General features: G+C 40.8%; 1 protein-coding gene across 1 annotated transcript; it reads left to right on the forward strand.

Annotated features, from left to right (window-relative positions):
* The first annotated feature begins 1,364 nt into the window (after window positions 1–1,364).
* On the forward strand, window positions 1,365–6,241 carry LOC309707845 (uncharacterized protein). The gene is made up of 2 exons (XM_082535409.1): window positions 1,365–1,746; window positions 4,012–6,241. The coding sequence occupies exon 2, from the start codon at window positions 4,020–4,022 to the stop codon at window positions 5,676–5,678; it is 1,659 nt and encodes a 552-aa protein (XP_082391535.1). The 5' UTR covers window positions 1,365–1,746; window positions 4,012–4,019; the 3' UTR covers window positions 5,679–6,241.
* The last annotated feature ends 7,870 nt before the right edge of the window (window positions 6,242–14,111 follow it).

Raw genomic sequence — 14,111 nt, forward strand, 5'->3', positions numbered from 1 at the left:
ATAAATTCTATTAAAATCTCATAAATGAGCAAATAGCTTTATAAATATCTGCATTAAATATTATTTTCATGCGCAACAATGTGTCTGTGGCTGCAGAGATGCTGCCTTGTGCTATCAGCTTTTATGCCAGGAGAGGGCGCTGTCTCCTCAATAATGTGGTCTGTCCTTTGAAAATCTACGTAAATCTATTTATTTAGAAAGCCGTTTCTGTATTGAATTAAAGGATTAAAATAAGAGTAAAAGGGCAGAAAAACATATCTGGGATACATCACATGCATCACTGAATAAATGCTGACGGATTTTTGGATGTTGTGGCAATAGAAAAAGCCCATTGATACATGGGTTGATGCCACGTGCATGAATTAGTTTAAATGAAGGGAAATTCAGCCTCGGTATAGCCTAAACAGGACCTACTAACCCGCCTGGCTGCTTTTCAGATGATTTGTGATTAAATAGCAGTTTGGGGACTTTTGGATGATACAATCAACATGGCAGCCGCATTTCGCATATGAGTGGTAATCCCTTTCTTTCAGTTTCAGGGAAAGAAAAAGTAAAGATAAACGTGTTTGTCATAAAAAGAACAAATCAAGTTTTTCTACATGTAATTCCTACAGCACCAAAAGATGAGACTGTTTGGCCAAGCATGCTTAAGCAGTTTAATTAGATACAGTACTTTTTAAAACTGCTAATAGTGATTCAGTCCACAGCTTTTGATTGATGTTGTTTTAGAAAAATTAAACTTCATTCTTAAGCCCCAGTTTCACCTGACACCTGCGTCAGCATACCAGCGTGTCAGTGGCTGACAACATGTTTATCTGAACGGGTCATTTGATGAATTTGTTAAAGTCAGTCACACCAGGCTTGTCCCATTAACACTTAGAAGAAAGATAGCTAACAGACTCAGTGCTTCAGTGTATATTACAAAGTGTGGAGTGGACTTCTCGTACTCTCTATGTCCCCACTTTATGGATGGATGGATTGGTGGATGGATTTAGCCCACAGTGACATACGTGAATAATCATGTATCAACATTGCAGCGCAACTCAAAAACACAGAGTTTTATAGATTCCTGACCGTGTAGCCCTAAAAGTTGTGCTTATTTCTGTGATGTGCAGTATAATTTGCTGACAAACTGGCAAAAGAAGAGCAGGGAGGATTCTTGCTGACAAAAAGGCGGGGAAAAACATGAAAGAGTCCTTTTCCATGAAGTGTGTGTGAGTGTGTGTGTGTGTGTTGCGCTTAAGTGGTTTTACTGACACAAAGCTTTCTCATGCATAATTTATATTACACCCATACTTCTGTGAGGGGAGGTGGGCACTAACTTGATTTTTTAGAATTACTTTTTTGGCTGAGGAAAAGCAGAGGACACACGCACACTCACACACAGATGCAGTTTCTTAAAGTGTAATAAGCGATGGTCCGTTAATAATCATTCTTAACTTCCCAGATGGCTTTCTACAACAAATTCGCCAGAGTGGGTGTGCGAGGGAGGAGGGGTTAAAGACTGGGAGGGTGTAGATTGCAGACAGAGCGGTAGTGGGGTTGGCTGGATTGTGATATCGACAGATGTCTAGAAAATTGTGTGAGGGGCACTCGTCGGATAGTCTACAACACACGGACCCCAGGCTGCACCTCGGAGAGCAGGGGCGGAATCTGCAGCTGTCACTCCAAAAAGCCTTACCTCCATTACCACATCCAGCCACAGATTGCAAAAGAAGCCGAGCTGGTTACGCACTAGAAATACAGGTAAGTGTCGTCACAATGATTTTTTTAAAAAATGATTTCATTTTTTAAAATGTTTTATATTGAATTTCGAGCAGTGCGATGTTGTAAAAAAGAAAGAAAGAAAGGTCTTCCTACCTGTGATGAATCTAGTTTATCTGCTTTTATCATTCCCGCTGTGCTGCTTTTTTCTTTATTTTTATAGACTGCAGCTGAAAATGTGTTTAATAAAGGGAAGACTTTTTTTGTTCTCAGTTGTTGAATCAGCGTCTTCCAGGCAAGAAGCGCTTTTTAAAAAGTAGGCCAGGCGCTTGAAATCCTTCTGCCATTATAACGAAACCGCAGAACAAAGTTGTTAGTGTGGACGCAGTCAACACATTGTTGTAGAGAATTTCGTATTTTTTTGCACGCTTATGTGCACGAGAGGCATTTTCAAAGCAGCTGGACACACAAAAAAAGAAGAAGGGCAGAGCAGCTGAGGGAAGCGGTGGGTGGGTGGGTGGCTTTGAAAAGGGGGGATGGATACCCCTCTATAGCTTTTATCCTTCAAATCTTCCAGCATAACGTTAAATCCACCTGGTTATAGCGACTAATTGAAGTCCGCACTAAAGTAGGTCCCGAGCCTGGGGTCGTCTTTTTTTCCCCTGTCAACTTTGTCCAAACCGTTACTTTTATCGGGATGTAACGCCTAGCGAGGAATCACAGTCCTTTGTTACCGGCCGGCACATGCTGCCGGTTACATGCACGCCTCCTTTATCTTCCCGGTGTTTTAGCGTGAAGAATTTTATCTACTTTTTGACCAACTGGAAAATCGGCTTTACACAGTAATAAACTGTTACATTGGATTATTTCAGTGGTCTGAAATATGAAGTCTTCCCACATTATAAAATTTTGCTTTGTCTGACTGGGAGGCCCCGTGACACTGGGAACATGAATGGGCGAATTAAAAATAAATAAATATCCTCACGAACACGATCAGGCACATAATACAAGTAAGATAGAAGCGAGTGGAATAGAATTAAAAAAAAAAATAAATGCACTTTTTATTTTTTATTTTTTGTTGTTTTAATTGGAAGGTTTATAGAATCCAAATTGCTATATTGGGTTGGCTCTCCGGTATGTGTCGCATCCTGTCATTAATGCCCTCCTGCAGCACTATGGACAGTTCCACTATGGTTGTTCGTACCTGTGCCAACATGCTTCACTGCAGGTGAAAACTCCAGCATGTGGCAGTTTTGCAGGAAAAAAAAAATCAATCAATCAAACAAACAAACAAGAACGCTGAACAGTATTTCTGCCTTATTAAATGAAAATGTTCCATGTAAAAAAAAATCTGTCTGTATCTTTAGTGGGAATCAGGGTGTTTAAGTACTCCACTCTTATGAATAATTTAGGCCTGTATTCAGAAAGTCTGCAAGGTTCGCTGAAAACCAATTGCAGGGATGAAACTGAGCTCCCAGTTTTGCTTTAAGGAACGTATGTGGCAATCATTACACTTCACTTCCTCCACAGTCAAAGCATGATCACACGGAAGTACGTGTCTGTAACATATTTTCTGTACTGGCAGAATGACAGTTGTGGTTTGTGCTGAAAATCCACATTTTTCAGCTAGTTTAGATGAATGGATATAACTACAAACTCTGGGTGATCGCTGCCTGCATGCTGGGAAACTTATGACGCTACTGAGGGAGAAATAGTTGTGCATCTACATCATAGATGTTCAACTCAGACTTGTGGGTTCACTTGGCGCTGATCCTCACCACGCATTCCTTAAAGGGTAGTGGGTCTGCTTGGTTGCCTGATCTCACTGAGGTTCCCATGCGCTGACATTGGTTTTCCAGACAAATTGCAAATGGCAGACATCATTTCCTAATTGAACTTCTGGTTTACTTTAACATAAGACACTTCTTTACTGAAATGAAAGCGCTTCTTCATTTAGTTCTCCTTATATTCCCTCTAGTCATTTAAATGTAATTTCATTAAATTTAGAACACTATAGAACATTATATGCTTCTATTAGATCTAAGAAAAGCTTCAAAACTATGGCATTTCTGCTTTCCGTGTATTTAGTCTAGACATACTAGATTATTTTCATCCATTTAGTGGAATGTTTTAGTTTGTATGGTTTCCTTGTGTGTGCAAGGACTTTTGATCCACAACCCAGGGATGGGGTCACATCTGGGGTACTGGGAACATGAACATATATTAGACTCCCCCTGAACATGAACTTAACATTTACGACTAAATAAAAAGGCCAAAAACCAATCAATTTCTTATTTTTTCCTCTAGGAAACATCATGGGAGGCAAGCTGAGCAAAAAAAGAAAAGGATATGATGTGAGCGATCCAAAAGACAAGAAGGATGAATCCCCTGCAACAGTTGCAAGTGCAGACAACTCTGCTAAAGGGGAAGGTGGAGCCCCGCCTACAGGAGAAGAGACAACAGCAGAGGCAGGCAACGTAGAAGACGAAAAGGCTGTGACAGCAGAGGCAGCGGTACCTCAAGAGTCCGAAGCACCTGAAACATCTGAGAAGGAACCAGCAGCACAATCAGATCCCCCAGCTGTGGAAGAACCAGTAGCATCCACTGTTAAGGAACCAGTTGCAGCAGCAGCGCCAGAGGATGTAGCTCCAGTTGTAGAGGAACCAGTCGTGGCAGCAGATGAAGCCGCTACAGTAGCAAAAGAACCAGTTGCGGGAGCGGATAAAGCAGCTCCAGTTGTAGAAGAACCAGTTGTGGCAGAGGAGGAAGTAGCTCCAGTGAAAGAAGAACCAAGTGCAGAATCAAAGGGGCCAGCTCCAGAAAAAGAAGAAGCAACTGTAGTATTGGAACAAAGTGCAGCAGTACAAGAGCAAGCTCCAGAAGACCTTGCAGTGGCTGCTGTAGCAGAGAAACCTTCTGCCCCAACATCAGAAGAATCTGTGCCAGTCGAAGCTGAACCCAAGTCTGAAGAGGTCCATGAAGAAGAACCTGTTGCAGTCGCTGAATCTGTGTCAGAGGCCACCAAAGAGCCAGAGCCCATCCCAGAGACTGAGCCTGAAGCTACTGTGGAGGAGACCGTGGTCTCTGCAGCTGTCCCTGAGCCTGAACTGGTGGCTGAGCCAGCAGCTGAACCAGTGCTGGAGTCAGCCACAGAACCAGAGGAAGAGCCCAAGCAAGAGCCAGAGCAAGCAGCAGAGCCAGAGGCGGAGCCAGAGAAAGAAGAAGAGCCTGAGCAAGTACTGGAGCCAGAACTAAAACAGGAACCAGAGCCAGAGATTGTGGAGACAACAGAACCTGAGCCTGAAACAGAACAAGCCCCAGAGGCAGAGCTGGAACAAACATCACAGCCAGGACCTGAGCAAGAGGCTGAGGCTTTGAAAGCTGCAACAGAGGATCAAGTGGAAGAAACTGAAGCTGAGCCGGCTGTAGCCACTTCTGACGTGAGTGAAGTGGCGACTGTGGGAGGAGACTCTTCTGATGTCACGGAGGCTACTGCAGAGGATACCCTCACTGATCAAGCTGCAAAAGAGGAATCTTTTACACCAGAAGCTCCCAGCACTGAGGTGCCAGATGAGCTCAAGGAAGCAGAACTTGTATCTGAGGTTGTCATCGCCTCTGCGTGCGAAGCTGCTGTCGAATCTGAAAAGGCAGCTGAGCCCTCCGTGGAAGCAGTGCCTCAAGCAGAGCCGGAGGTGGAAAAGAAGTTGGAAAATGGAGATTTAAAGAGCCCCTCTGTTACCGAGGATGCAATTCCATCTGTGAATGGGGAGTGTAGAGATCCTGACACTGCCATGGCCACACAGGCAGAGGAATGTGTTAATGGGGGTGAAATGCCAGAGGAGATCCCTATCAAGGAGCCGAGTGACCTTGAACTGAAAAAGGACTTGAACCTGAGTGGGGATGGTCCAGAATTTCCTGATGCAGTCTCAGACATGGTGGATGGCCTGAGCACTGAGGTCACTCAAGAAGCTTAAAAGCAGGAAGCATCATTCAAATCAAGTATAATCCCCCCCGTGGTGCAAGAAAACCGTCGAGGTATCACAAACACAGCTATGCTTTCTGAAATGCTGTAATCACTGCAATCTCTTTAGTGGCAACTCAGGCAAAAAGGATGCTTTCTCTTGAGTAACCAAAAACGAAGCCCAACCACTTGAGGATAGAGGGACACAGGGAGATATTTATAGTGAGATGGAAGTGCCGTGAAGAGACTGAAGTTTGGAATTCGAGTACTGAAAGGCAGTGAAGCTGGACAGCTTGGCAAAAAAAAAAAAAAATACTGGACAGCAAAAACGACATTGTTCACTAAAATAAAGGAATGTGTCTGTGTGTGTGAGGCCGATGAATATTACAAAGTGGCTTAATGGAAAATCTGTCATTATTAGTATATTATTTGATTTTAGAAACTCAAATATCCTTTCTATTACTATATGCAAAGACGTGATGTGTTTTGGCCTTTTATAGTAATGGTACCTGTAAGGATTGTTTAATTAAAACCAATTGTTCAGAATAGAGAATAAAAAGAGACTGTTTTAGTCTACAGTGATCTTCTTTTTCTTTCAAACGTTCTCTCAGCATCAAACGCATCTGAGGCCTTGGGTTACTAATATTAATAGTACTTTAAGCTGTGACTCAGATCATCCGTCATTCTTCTTTCTTTTACTTTAAAAAAAAGAGAGTTAGATAACAAATATTACGCTTGTGGATACGAGCCCATTTGGTTTGTGTGTCACAAAATCTACTTCGAATTCAATTCAAAGACTTTTTATGAATCATTTGCCTCAAATGGAAATGTTCTAGACATCCATTACATAATTTCATGCATTTTTTTTTTAAAAATATTCACTCTGGCCTGGTGGAAATGTTGTAATTTGCAGCTGATTTCTAAATTTCTTTTAGGGTTGAGCAAGGCACTGACCCAACCAGCTCTATAAAAATCTATACTTGAATTGTAGTTTTGCTGCATTTGCAAGAGCGGCAGAGCATCAATATTTACACAACATCAAAAGGGTCCGTTTATTTAGGCTCCGCCTCTACAGGTCAGTGGGTTAGAGCTCAGTCGATTATTTATGTCCACACAGGGCAATGTCCTTTAGGTCACTAGCTGGTGGAATATTTTCAGTTATTGTATGCAACCGGCACGTCACAACTGAGCAAATAAAATGATATCACCGCACACGGTCTATCTTCTGAGTTAACTGTTGCCTCTATCTCTCTGATGTCACCATGGCTTTTGCTGAGGCCATACCAGCACACCCGGCTAACATTTCACAGATCCATACCGGCAAAAGGGGAACTAAAGAAGGGGGGATGGGCAGGGATACTTGCAGGAGGCAGAGAAAGGGAAGAGGGGGAAGGGGAAGAGTGTTGTGGGATGAAAGCCATTGCTATCATGAAGGGGAAAAAATGGCATTCTCTGCTTTTTCAGTTTGTAGTTCACATATTAAAATGACCAAAACAATAAATTCAGGGCAGGGATAAACGTGCTTTGACACTTATCGGAGGCCTTCTTGTAGAAAGCTGCCCTCTCCTGCTGCTCACACTGTCACACCAGACAGTTGTTGCCGTGCAGGTGTTAACGCACATACATTAACATGAGGCAGCAAAATGAAATTAGCGTTTCTGTGCATCTGTCAGTACATGCATGTAAAGTGAGGAGGAGGGCGAGTATGTGTTCTGTGCATGCGGAGGGGAGCATTAGTGGAGTATAGTGATCCAACCTTGGAATAACTAATGGACTGTGGGTCAGAGCATGAGAAGAGATCTGATAACAGAAGCTTCCCATAAAAGCAGCTCCTTCAAGTGTCCATCCCAGATGTCTCTAGACTGTTAGAAAACAAATCCAGTATACTCCAAGGCAGCAAATTTATGATAGGAATGCTGTGGAGTGGGTTTGGGGGTATAAATTGGAATTTGCTGGCAGGTTTTTTGTCTTCCTTGTGGAAAAATCAGGTCAAAATACCATTTATAATATTTATGACTTTTAAAGTAATTAGTACAACTCATGATGTATTTCCTAAAAAGACAGTTTGGCAGGACCATGACTGACCCCTGCTAACCTCCATGGATAAAGGTTTGGGGGAGGCTGACAAAGAGAATGGTAACAGCAAAATTTAGACTTCTATTACTGCATATTAATTAGTATGACTAAGGATTTACCAGATTTCATGTTTGAAACATTATCCCAAAGCCTCATCACTTCCACATTTCCCTGCAGTTCACTTTCCTTTTCTCGTGTGTGTGTTTGTGTTGAAGAACAGGGTACTTGTCCTTTGCATGTTGATTTAAACACTGCCTTAAAGTTGCATAGCCGTGAAAGGCCAGCTGCACTGCCTAGTTACCCAAACACTATGGTCTCTATACGCAAGGTCCTGCACAAAGCTCGGACTGTGTCTCAGCTTCTTTTTTCCTGGTGTGAAGACTAGCCTCCAGGCTTTATCTATCCCCAGCTGAGATGCAAAAGGAAGAAGGAAACAAACTAACTAAAAAGGCCTAGTCCAAAGGCTATATTATAAGGATTTCCATGAAGCACCAAACTACCAGGTTTAAGTGTTGTTGCATGCACCCATATACTTTATTTTAATGGATGTTTTGTTGTTACATCAAATTGATGGAGGAAGGCCAGCATTAACTATACAACAATTAGCATAACTTCCTCATGACTTTATTGTGGCTGTGACCCTTCAGATAAAGCGGCGTCCAGATTTTTGTTTAAAACTTGGCTACTTAGTGTTATCAGCAGGAGTTCATTAGAAGAAGACTGAAATAAATGAAGATGGCATTATTATTATATCATAAAAAACTCAAAGATGTAAAAGACCTTGAAAACTATACTCTTTCCCCCCATGATCCAAAAATGGCAAAAAGAATAAATACATGAAAAGACGTGTTGATTTTGACTGTTTAACCCTCGTTGATATCCATGCTATACGCTAAGCTTCAGAGACAAGAAGCAAGAACCAAGTCACCACTTTATCTGAAAGGCCGCAAACATGAAACCACAAGGAAGTTATGTTTAGTTCATCGTGGTAGCAACATTTGGTATTATAGGCCATTACTGCCATTACTGCTGAGTTTTTTTTAAAGCTGGTTCCATGAACTAATGATGAATGATGAGCTCATTCCAGCCTGGATGTCCTCAATGTAAAGTATTAATACATTTGTGACAGAGTCAAGTACAAATGAGTGCCATCGTGATCATTTTGGCTTAACTTGATTGAAGTCCTTTACATTATGACTGGATAAGCATGCAGTCATACTGCATTAAAATTTTAGATATTTAGATAATTAATGTTAAATTAATTTTCATCATGTCTTTTTTGGAAGCCTCTTAAAACGTTTTCAGATCTGTAGGATTTTCCAACTCTGGTGTCAATAATTGGACAGTCAAGAAGTATTGGCTTGCTTTACTTCAGTAAAAGTAGCAATATCAAAGTGCCAAAATACTTATAATCACAAAAGTATTTTACTGAAGGCTAAGCACTTACGCACTGGTTTAAACAGTACATGGCAATGTGTGATCTTCTCATTTGTTTGTGTGTAACCAAAGCTACAGTGTGGTACAGTATCTCTCAAATGTAGTAAAACAGAATGAATCCTGTGAAATAATACAAAACTATACATAAGTATAGTTGAGGAAATATAATGCCAGATATAAGTATCTATCTAAATGTATGTTAACCTATAAATCTATGTAGCTTATATCACCTCAAACCCTGGTAATATATGGCTGTGATTAATATATTTAAGAGCCTTTACTTTGCATACAAACATGTCTGACTCTTCACAGACTGTCACTCACGACAAATTTGCCTGAGGCAATATTTAACAGTTTCCACTCCTGTTCCTATCTAGAGGGCAGATATATTTAATGACTCCACTGTTCTGTGTGCTTCTGAGACACAATCTGTCTTTTAATTACCAGAAAGAGGATGTGAGAGTGTGACGGAAGACAACTCAGACTTCTGAAATACTTTGTGTCTGAGAGATATTCTTTTCCTCATTCCATTCACTCAGCTGGCTCAGAGATAACATGAGTCAGGTGGCCAAATTACAGCGACAGCTGATCACTATTTATTATTCAAACACCAGGGCATCAGAGCAGAAGTACAGACGGGAAAACATACACAAGACAAACAGTTCACTCTTCCCTTTTCACTATCTCTCATCCCACACACACACACACACACACACACACACACACACACACACACACACACACACACACACACACACACACACACACACACACACACACACACAGAAAAGCATGTTTGTTTGAGGACCATCCACAGAGAAATACACTACTAGAGTTTTGTCTTTTGATCGCTTGTTCACATCTTTCACGGGTTCTGAAATGTCCTCCTTGATGACGTTTGACGTTTGACAACATGTTGCTGCCTTGTGCGTAGATTTTTTAGATCTGTCAAGTCCAGCACTTCACAGAGTAGATATTTAAGGACTCACACACACACACACACACACACACACACACACACACACACACACACACACACACACACACACACACACACACACACACACACACAAATGCACACAAATACTGTTGTCTACTGCTTTTACAATTATGGCTGTACAGAGACTTCCTCACTTTCCCTTTATGTTCTCTAAAAACAGTCAGTCAGGAAAACATGCACTAACTGAAAATGCAGCTTGCTTCAGACTCTGCTGACATAAGCGAGCTATGATACAGTATGTCCATTTTTCTGCTGCTCTCTTGTTCTCTCTTTTACTCTCACTGTATGTCTTGTGCAAATAATCGGCATTACTGTCTCCTCTCCTTTCTCCTCTGGACCTGCAAATCCTTTTAGCCTTCTCATCACACACTCTCTCTCTCTTGTTCTGTCTCTGGTTCATCCTCCTACCCCCAAATCCATCCATCTGGACATGTGCCCTAATGCTGTCATTGTATCAGGGCGGCCAGAAGCCTATTAGACAGAGCTTGGTGGTAGTAAGGATCAATATTGATCCATGAGGTTAGTCTAATGGGCACTGAGAGCACCAGTGATTCCCCTCTGTCTGCTCAGAGATCCCATCACCCCTAACTCCTCACACATGCACACTTTCTCTTCCTCTCTCTCAACCATGCACACAGACAAAAACGCTGCTTTCTATTCTACTCTGCTGATGCAGCTGCTGCGCTGAATGAGCACTTTACAGCTGCCCATTTCTGCCTGTGAGTGTGTGTGCATGTTTGAGGAGTAAAACTGACCATAAAGATTTATGTAAACCCTAGCTACATAAACATATAAGGGCATGTGGTTTTTCAGCTGTATCTAAATTTATTTCCTTTTAACAAACATTCCAGACCTTTGAGACAATAACAACCGGAAGATTTAGAGCCCCATGTGGAAAAGCTGCTCTAGTACCACGCATAGTTTGACAAGAACTAAAACCAGCACAAAAACAGAAACCTATTTAGGCTATGACATCACAAAATAAAGCAGGCATCAGCATCAATGCCATCTCAATTTTCATTTTGGCTCAACCTCTGCTGAAGTTTTTACTGCTCAGGCTGTTGAATCAGCAACTACTCAGGGCTGCCGTGCTTGCTGGACAGCACCAAAATTAAAATTTGGGTGGTATCACTCGTTCCGGTGGTAAAGTGGGTTGTCCACCAGTTGAAGGTTGGTGGATTGATCCTCGGATAATCCAGTCCGCATGTTGAGGTATTCTTTGGCAAAATACTGAACCACGAGTTGCACCTGATGCAACCATTGGAGTGTGAATGTTAGATAAAAGCCCTTAAGCATAGATAGAAGATAAAAGTGCTTCATGAATGTGTGTGTGAGTGAATGAGACTTGTAGAAGGAAGTTCTGAGTGCAAAAGTAGAAAGGTACTGTATAAGCACATATCCATTTAGCATTTAAACACCACACCCACCCAAGTGTTTTTGCAGACCATGTAAGAATCTTTATTACGACAGTGCCTTGCAACAGAAGATACCAGATATCAGAAGATGGTGAAGAAGATCTGAGCTTTGTGACACCTTGCCACAAAGCTCAGATCATGTCACCAAGAGCCCTGAGCTGACTGTTACTTTGATTTAGAGCTATATAAATAAAATTGAATTGAACTGAATCTCAGACTGGTTTCTTCAACATGACAATGAGCTCACTGTACTCAAATGGCCTCCACAGTCACCAGATCTCAGTTCAACAGATCAGCTTTGAGATGTGCTGGAAAGGGAGATTTGCATCATGACTGTGCAGCCAGCATCGGTAGCATCGTGTGTTGCTATCATGGCAGTATGGATCTCTATATTTAGGTGATAACACAAATTTTAAGATCTGCATTTATAACTCAGTTTGAATTCAGCTGCTGTAGAAGAAGCACTTCAGCATGAGGTGATCTTAATTATGTTTTAAGTTTTGTGCTGTAAAACAAATCTCAATATCAACTTGCTTTTAAATAACAAAGTCATAACTTTGACGTAAGTCATGAAAATACAAATAAAAAGATAAAATGTGTTCTTATGAAAACAACAACAACAACAACAACTGTAAGCTTATTTATTTTCCATCCATTTTCTTCTGCTTTTTTAATTCAGGGTCATTGGTGGGTCGCCGAACTGTCGTAGCGGCAACACACAGATGCAGAAGCATTCACACCACAGGTTAACAAGATGCATGTCTTTGGACTGTGGAAGAAAGCTGAGTTAAAGGAGAAAACATGCAAACCTCAGAAACACCCCAGAATAGATTTGAACCCAGAACCTGAAACAACAGTTCTAACTATCACACTATCACATCCCTGTGCCACCCATTTAGTTTCCAGTAAGATGAAAATTAACCACCACCCAATGTAATATATATATATAACATTTCTGATCTTTGATACCAGTTGTTGGTAAAAAAAAAAAAAAAAAAAGCGTTTTATGTGGTCTGTTATATTTCCCTAATTGCCTTTTAACCCTTTAAAGCCGGTTGGAGCAGCACGCTCTGTTTTGCATAACTATTTTTAAATCCCAGTAGAACCAGAACCACGCAAGCTAGGGCAATCATTTTTTTTTTTCATATGAAACCAGAGGAGTTGTACTTACATCTTATGCCATCAGCTTGTCCTCGGTCACGGTTTCCTTCCACATATAGCTTTGCAAAAATTGCATAAAAAGCGCTTGCAGGAACAGAAACATAATATTCCAGAAACAGGCTTTGCTGATTCCGATCAGCTGTTCATAACACTTCCTACATTGAAATAGACTTCAGTGTGAACTATCGCATGTCTGCCATTACCTACCCAAAACCGGAAGTGATGTCATTTTCGCGGAAAATGTAGTTTTTTTACTTATAGGCCTTATAAGCCTATACGGGTGTTTTTAAAAGTCATGTTTGACTTTATGCTTTTTTGAATAGTTGCTGGAATGCTGAGAACTCAAATTGCTCTGCTTTAAATAGTTTATTTTGATGCACATGCTGTTTTCTTTGTAAATTTGCATCATCGGATCGTTTTTTGTTTTTTCTGCAGTATATAAAATTGGTGTATCTGAAAAATAAAACTATGAAGACAAAACTATGTATTTAAAGTTTTGAGGGATAAGCCTCTTAAATTTCTCTAAGTAGAAATATATGTTAAAAAAACAAAAACAATTTTCAATTTTTTGGTAGTTTATTGCACTTTTTTGCAATTTATGTAGTTACTATGGACATAATGCATACATATTATTAAAATTTGGGCTATAACAGTTGTATTGATGTATAGCAACTTGAAATGCTCCAAAAAATGGCACTACAGCATGTAAAAATATAAAGTAAGCTCTGGCGGATTTGGTTCTATGGTAGGTCTTAAAGGGTTAAAAGGACATAGGCCCAGCTTCAGACTTCTCTAAAGAGGGTGAATAGAGATGGCCAGTCAAACAAAGCTGGTTTAATTGGGACTCCATCAGCTGTGGGACATAGTATATGATAAATAACATCATACCGCACATACATAATTATAACCAACTTAAATACATACATGCTTTACATAAGAGTCACATGTGTGACTTCTCCTGAAATCCTTGTCAAAACACAGGAACAGAGCTTTAAACTGACCACTCTTCCACCACTTATCTCTCTTAGTCATCGAAAGAGAGTTTGCATACAAGGAGTGTACACAGTGTGTGTTTTAGATTAGAGATGGAAACTTCTTCTGTGTGCATTCACCTTGATGCCTCTAGGCCCTGCAAGTTCCAAGGAAACACAAAGTGAAGAGTTCATTCATTGTTTTTGCTTCTCTAACCTTCCCCTGGTGTAAGGTACACTTTACCCTGTTGGAAATTCTCCTCTTTACTTAAATGCTCACATTAGTGTTCATCGTTAAATTTTGACAAGCGTATAAAAATATCGAGGTGGCAGGAAGCTTTTGCAGTTCTATTTTTATAGAAAAGTCAAGTACTAACACAGTGTTT

The sequence above is a fragment of the Aulonocara stuartgranti genome, assembly GCF_965226115.1.
Source record: "Aulonocara stuartgranti genome assembly, chromosome: 1".
NCBI lineage: Eukaryota > Metazoa > Chordata > Actinopteri > Cichliformes > Cichlidae > Aulonocara > Aulonocara stuartgranti.

Excerpts from the sequence above, each read along its gene's own strand:
- LOC309707845 (XM_082535409.1), top strand. The coding sequence starts at position 4,020 with ATGGGAGGCAAGCTGAGCAAAAAAAGAAAAGGATATGATGTGAGCGAT.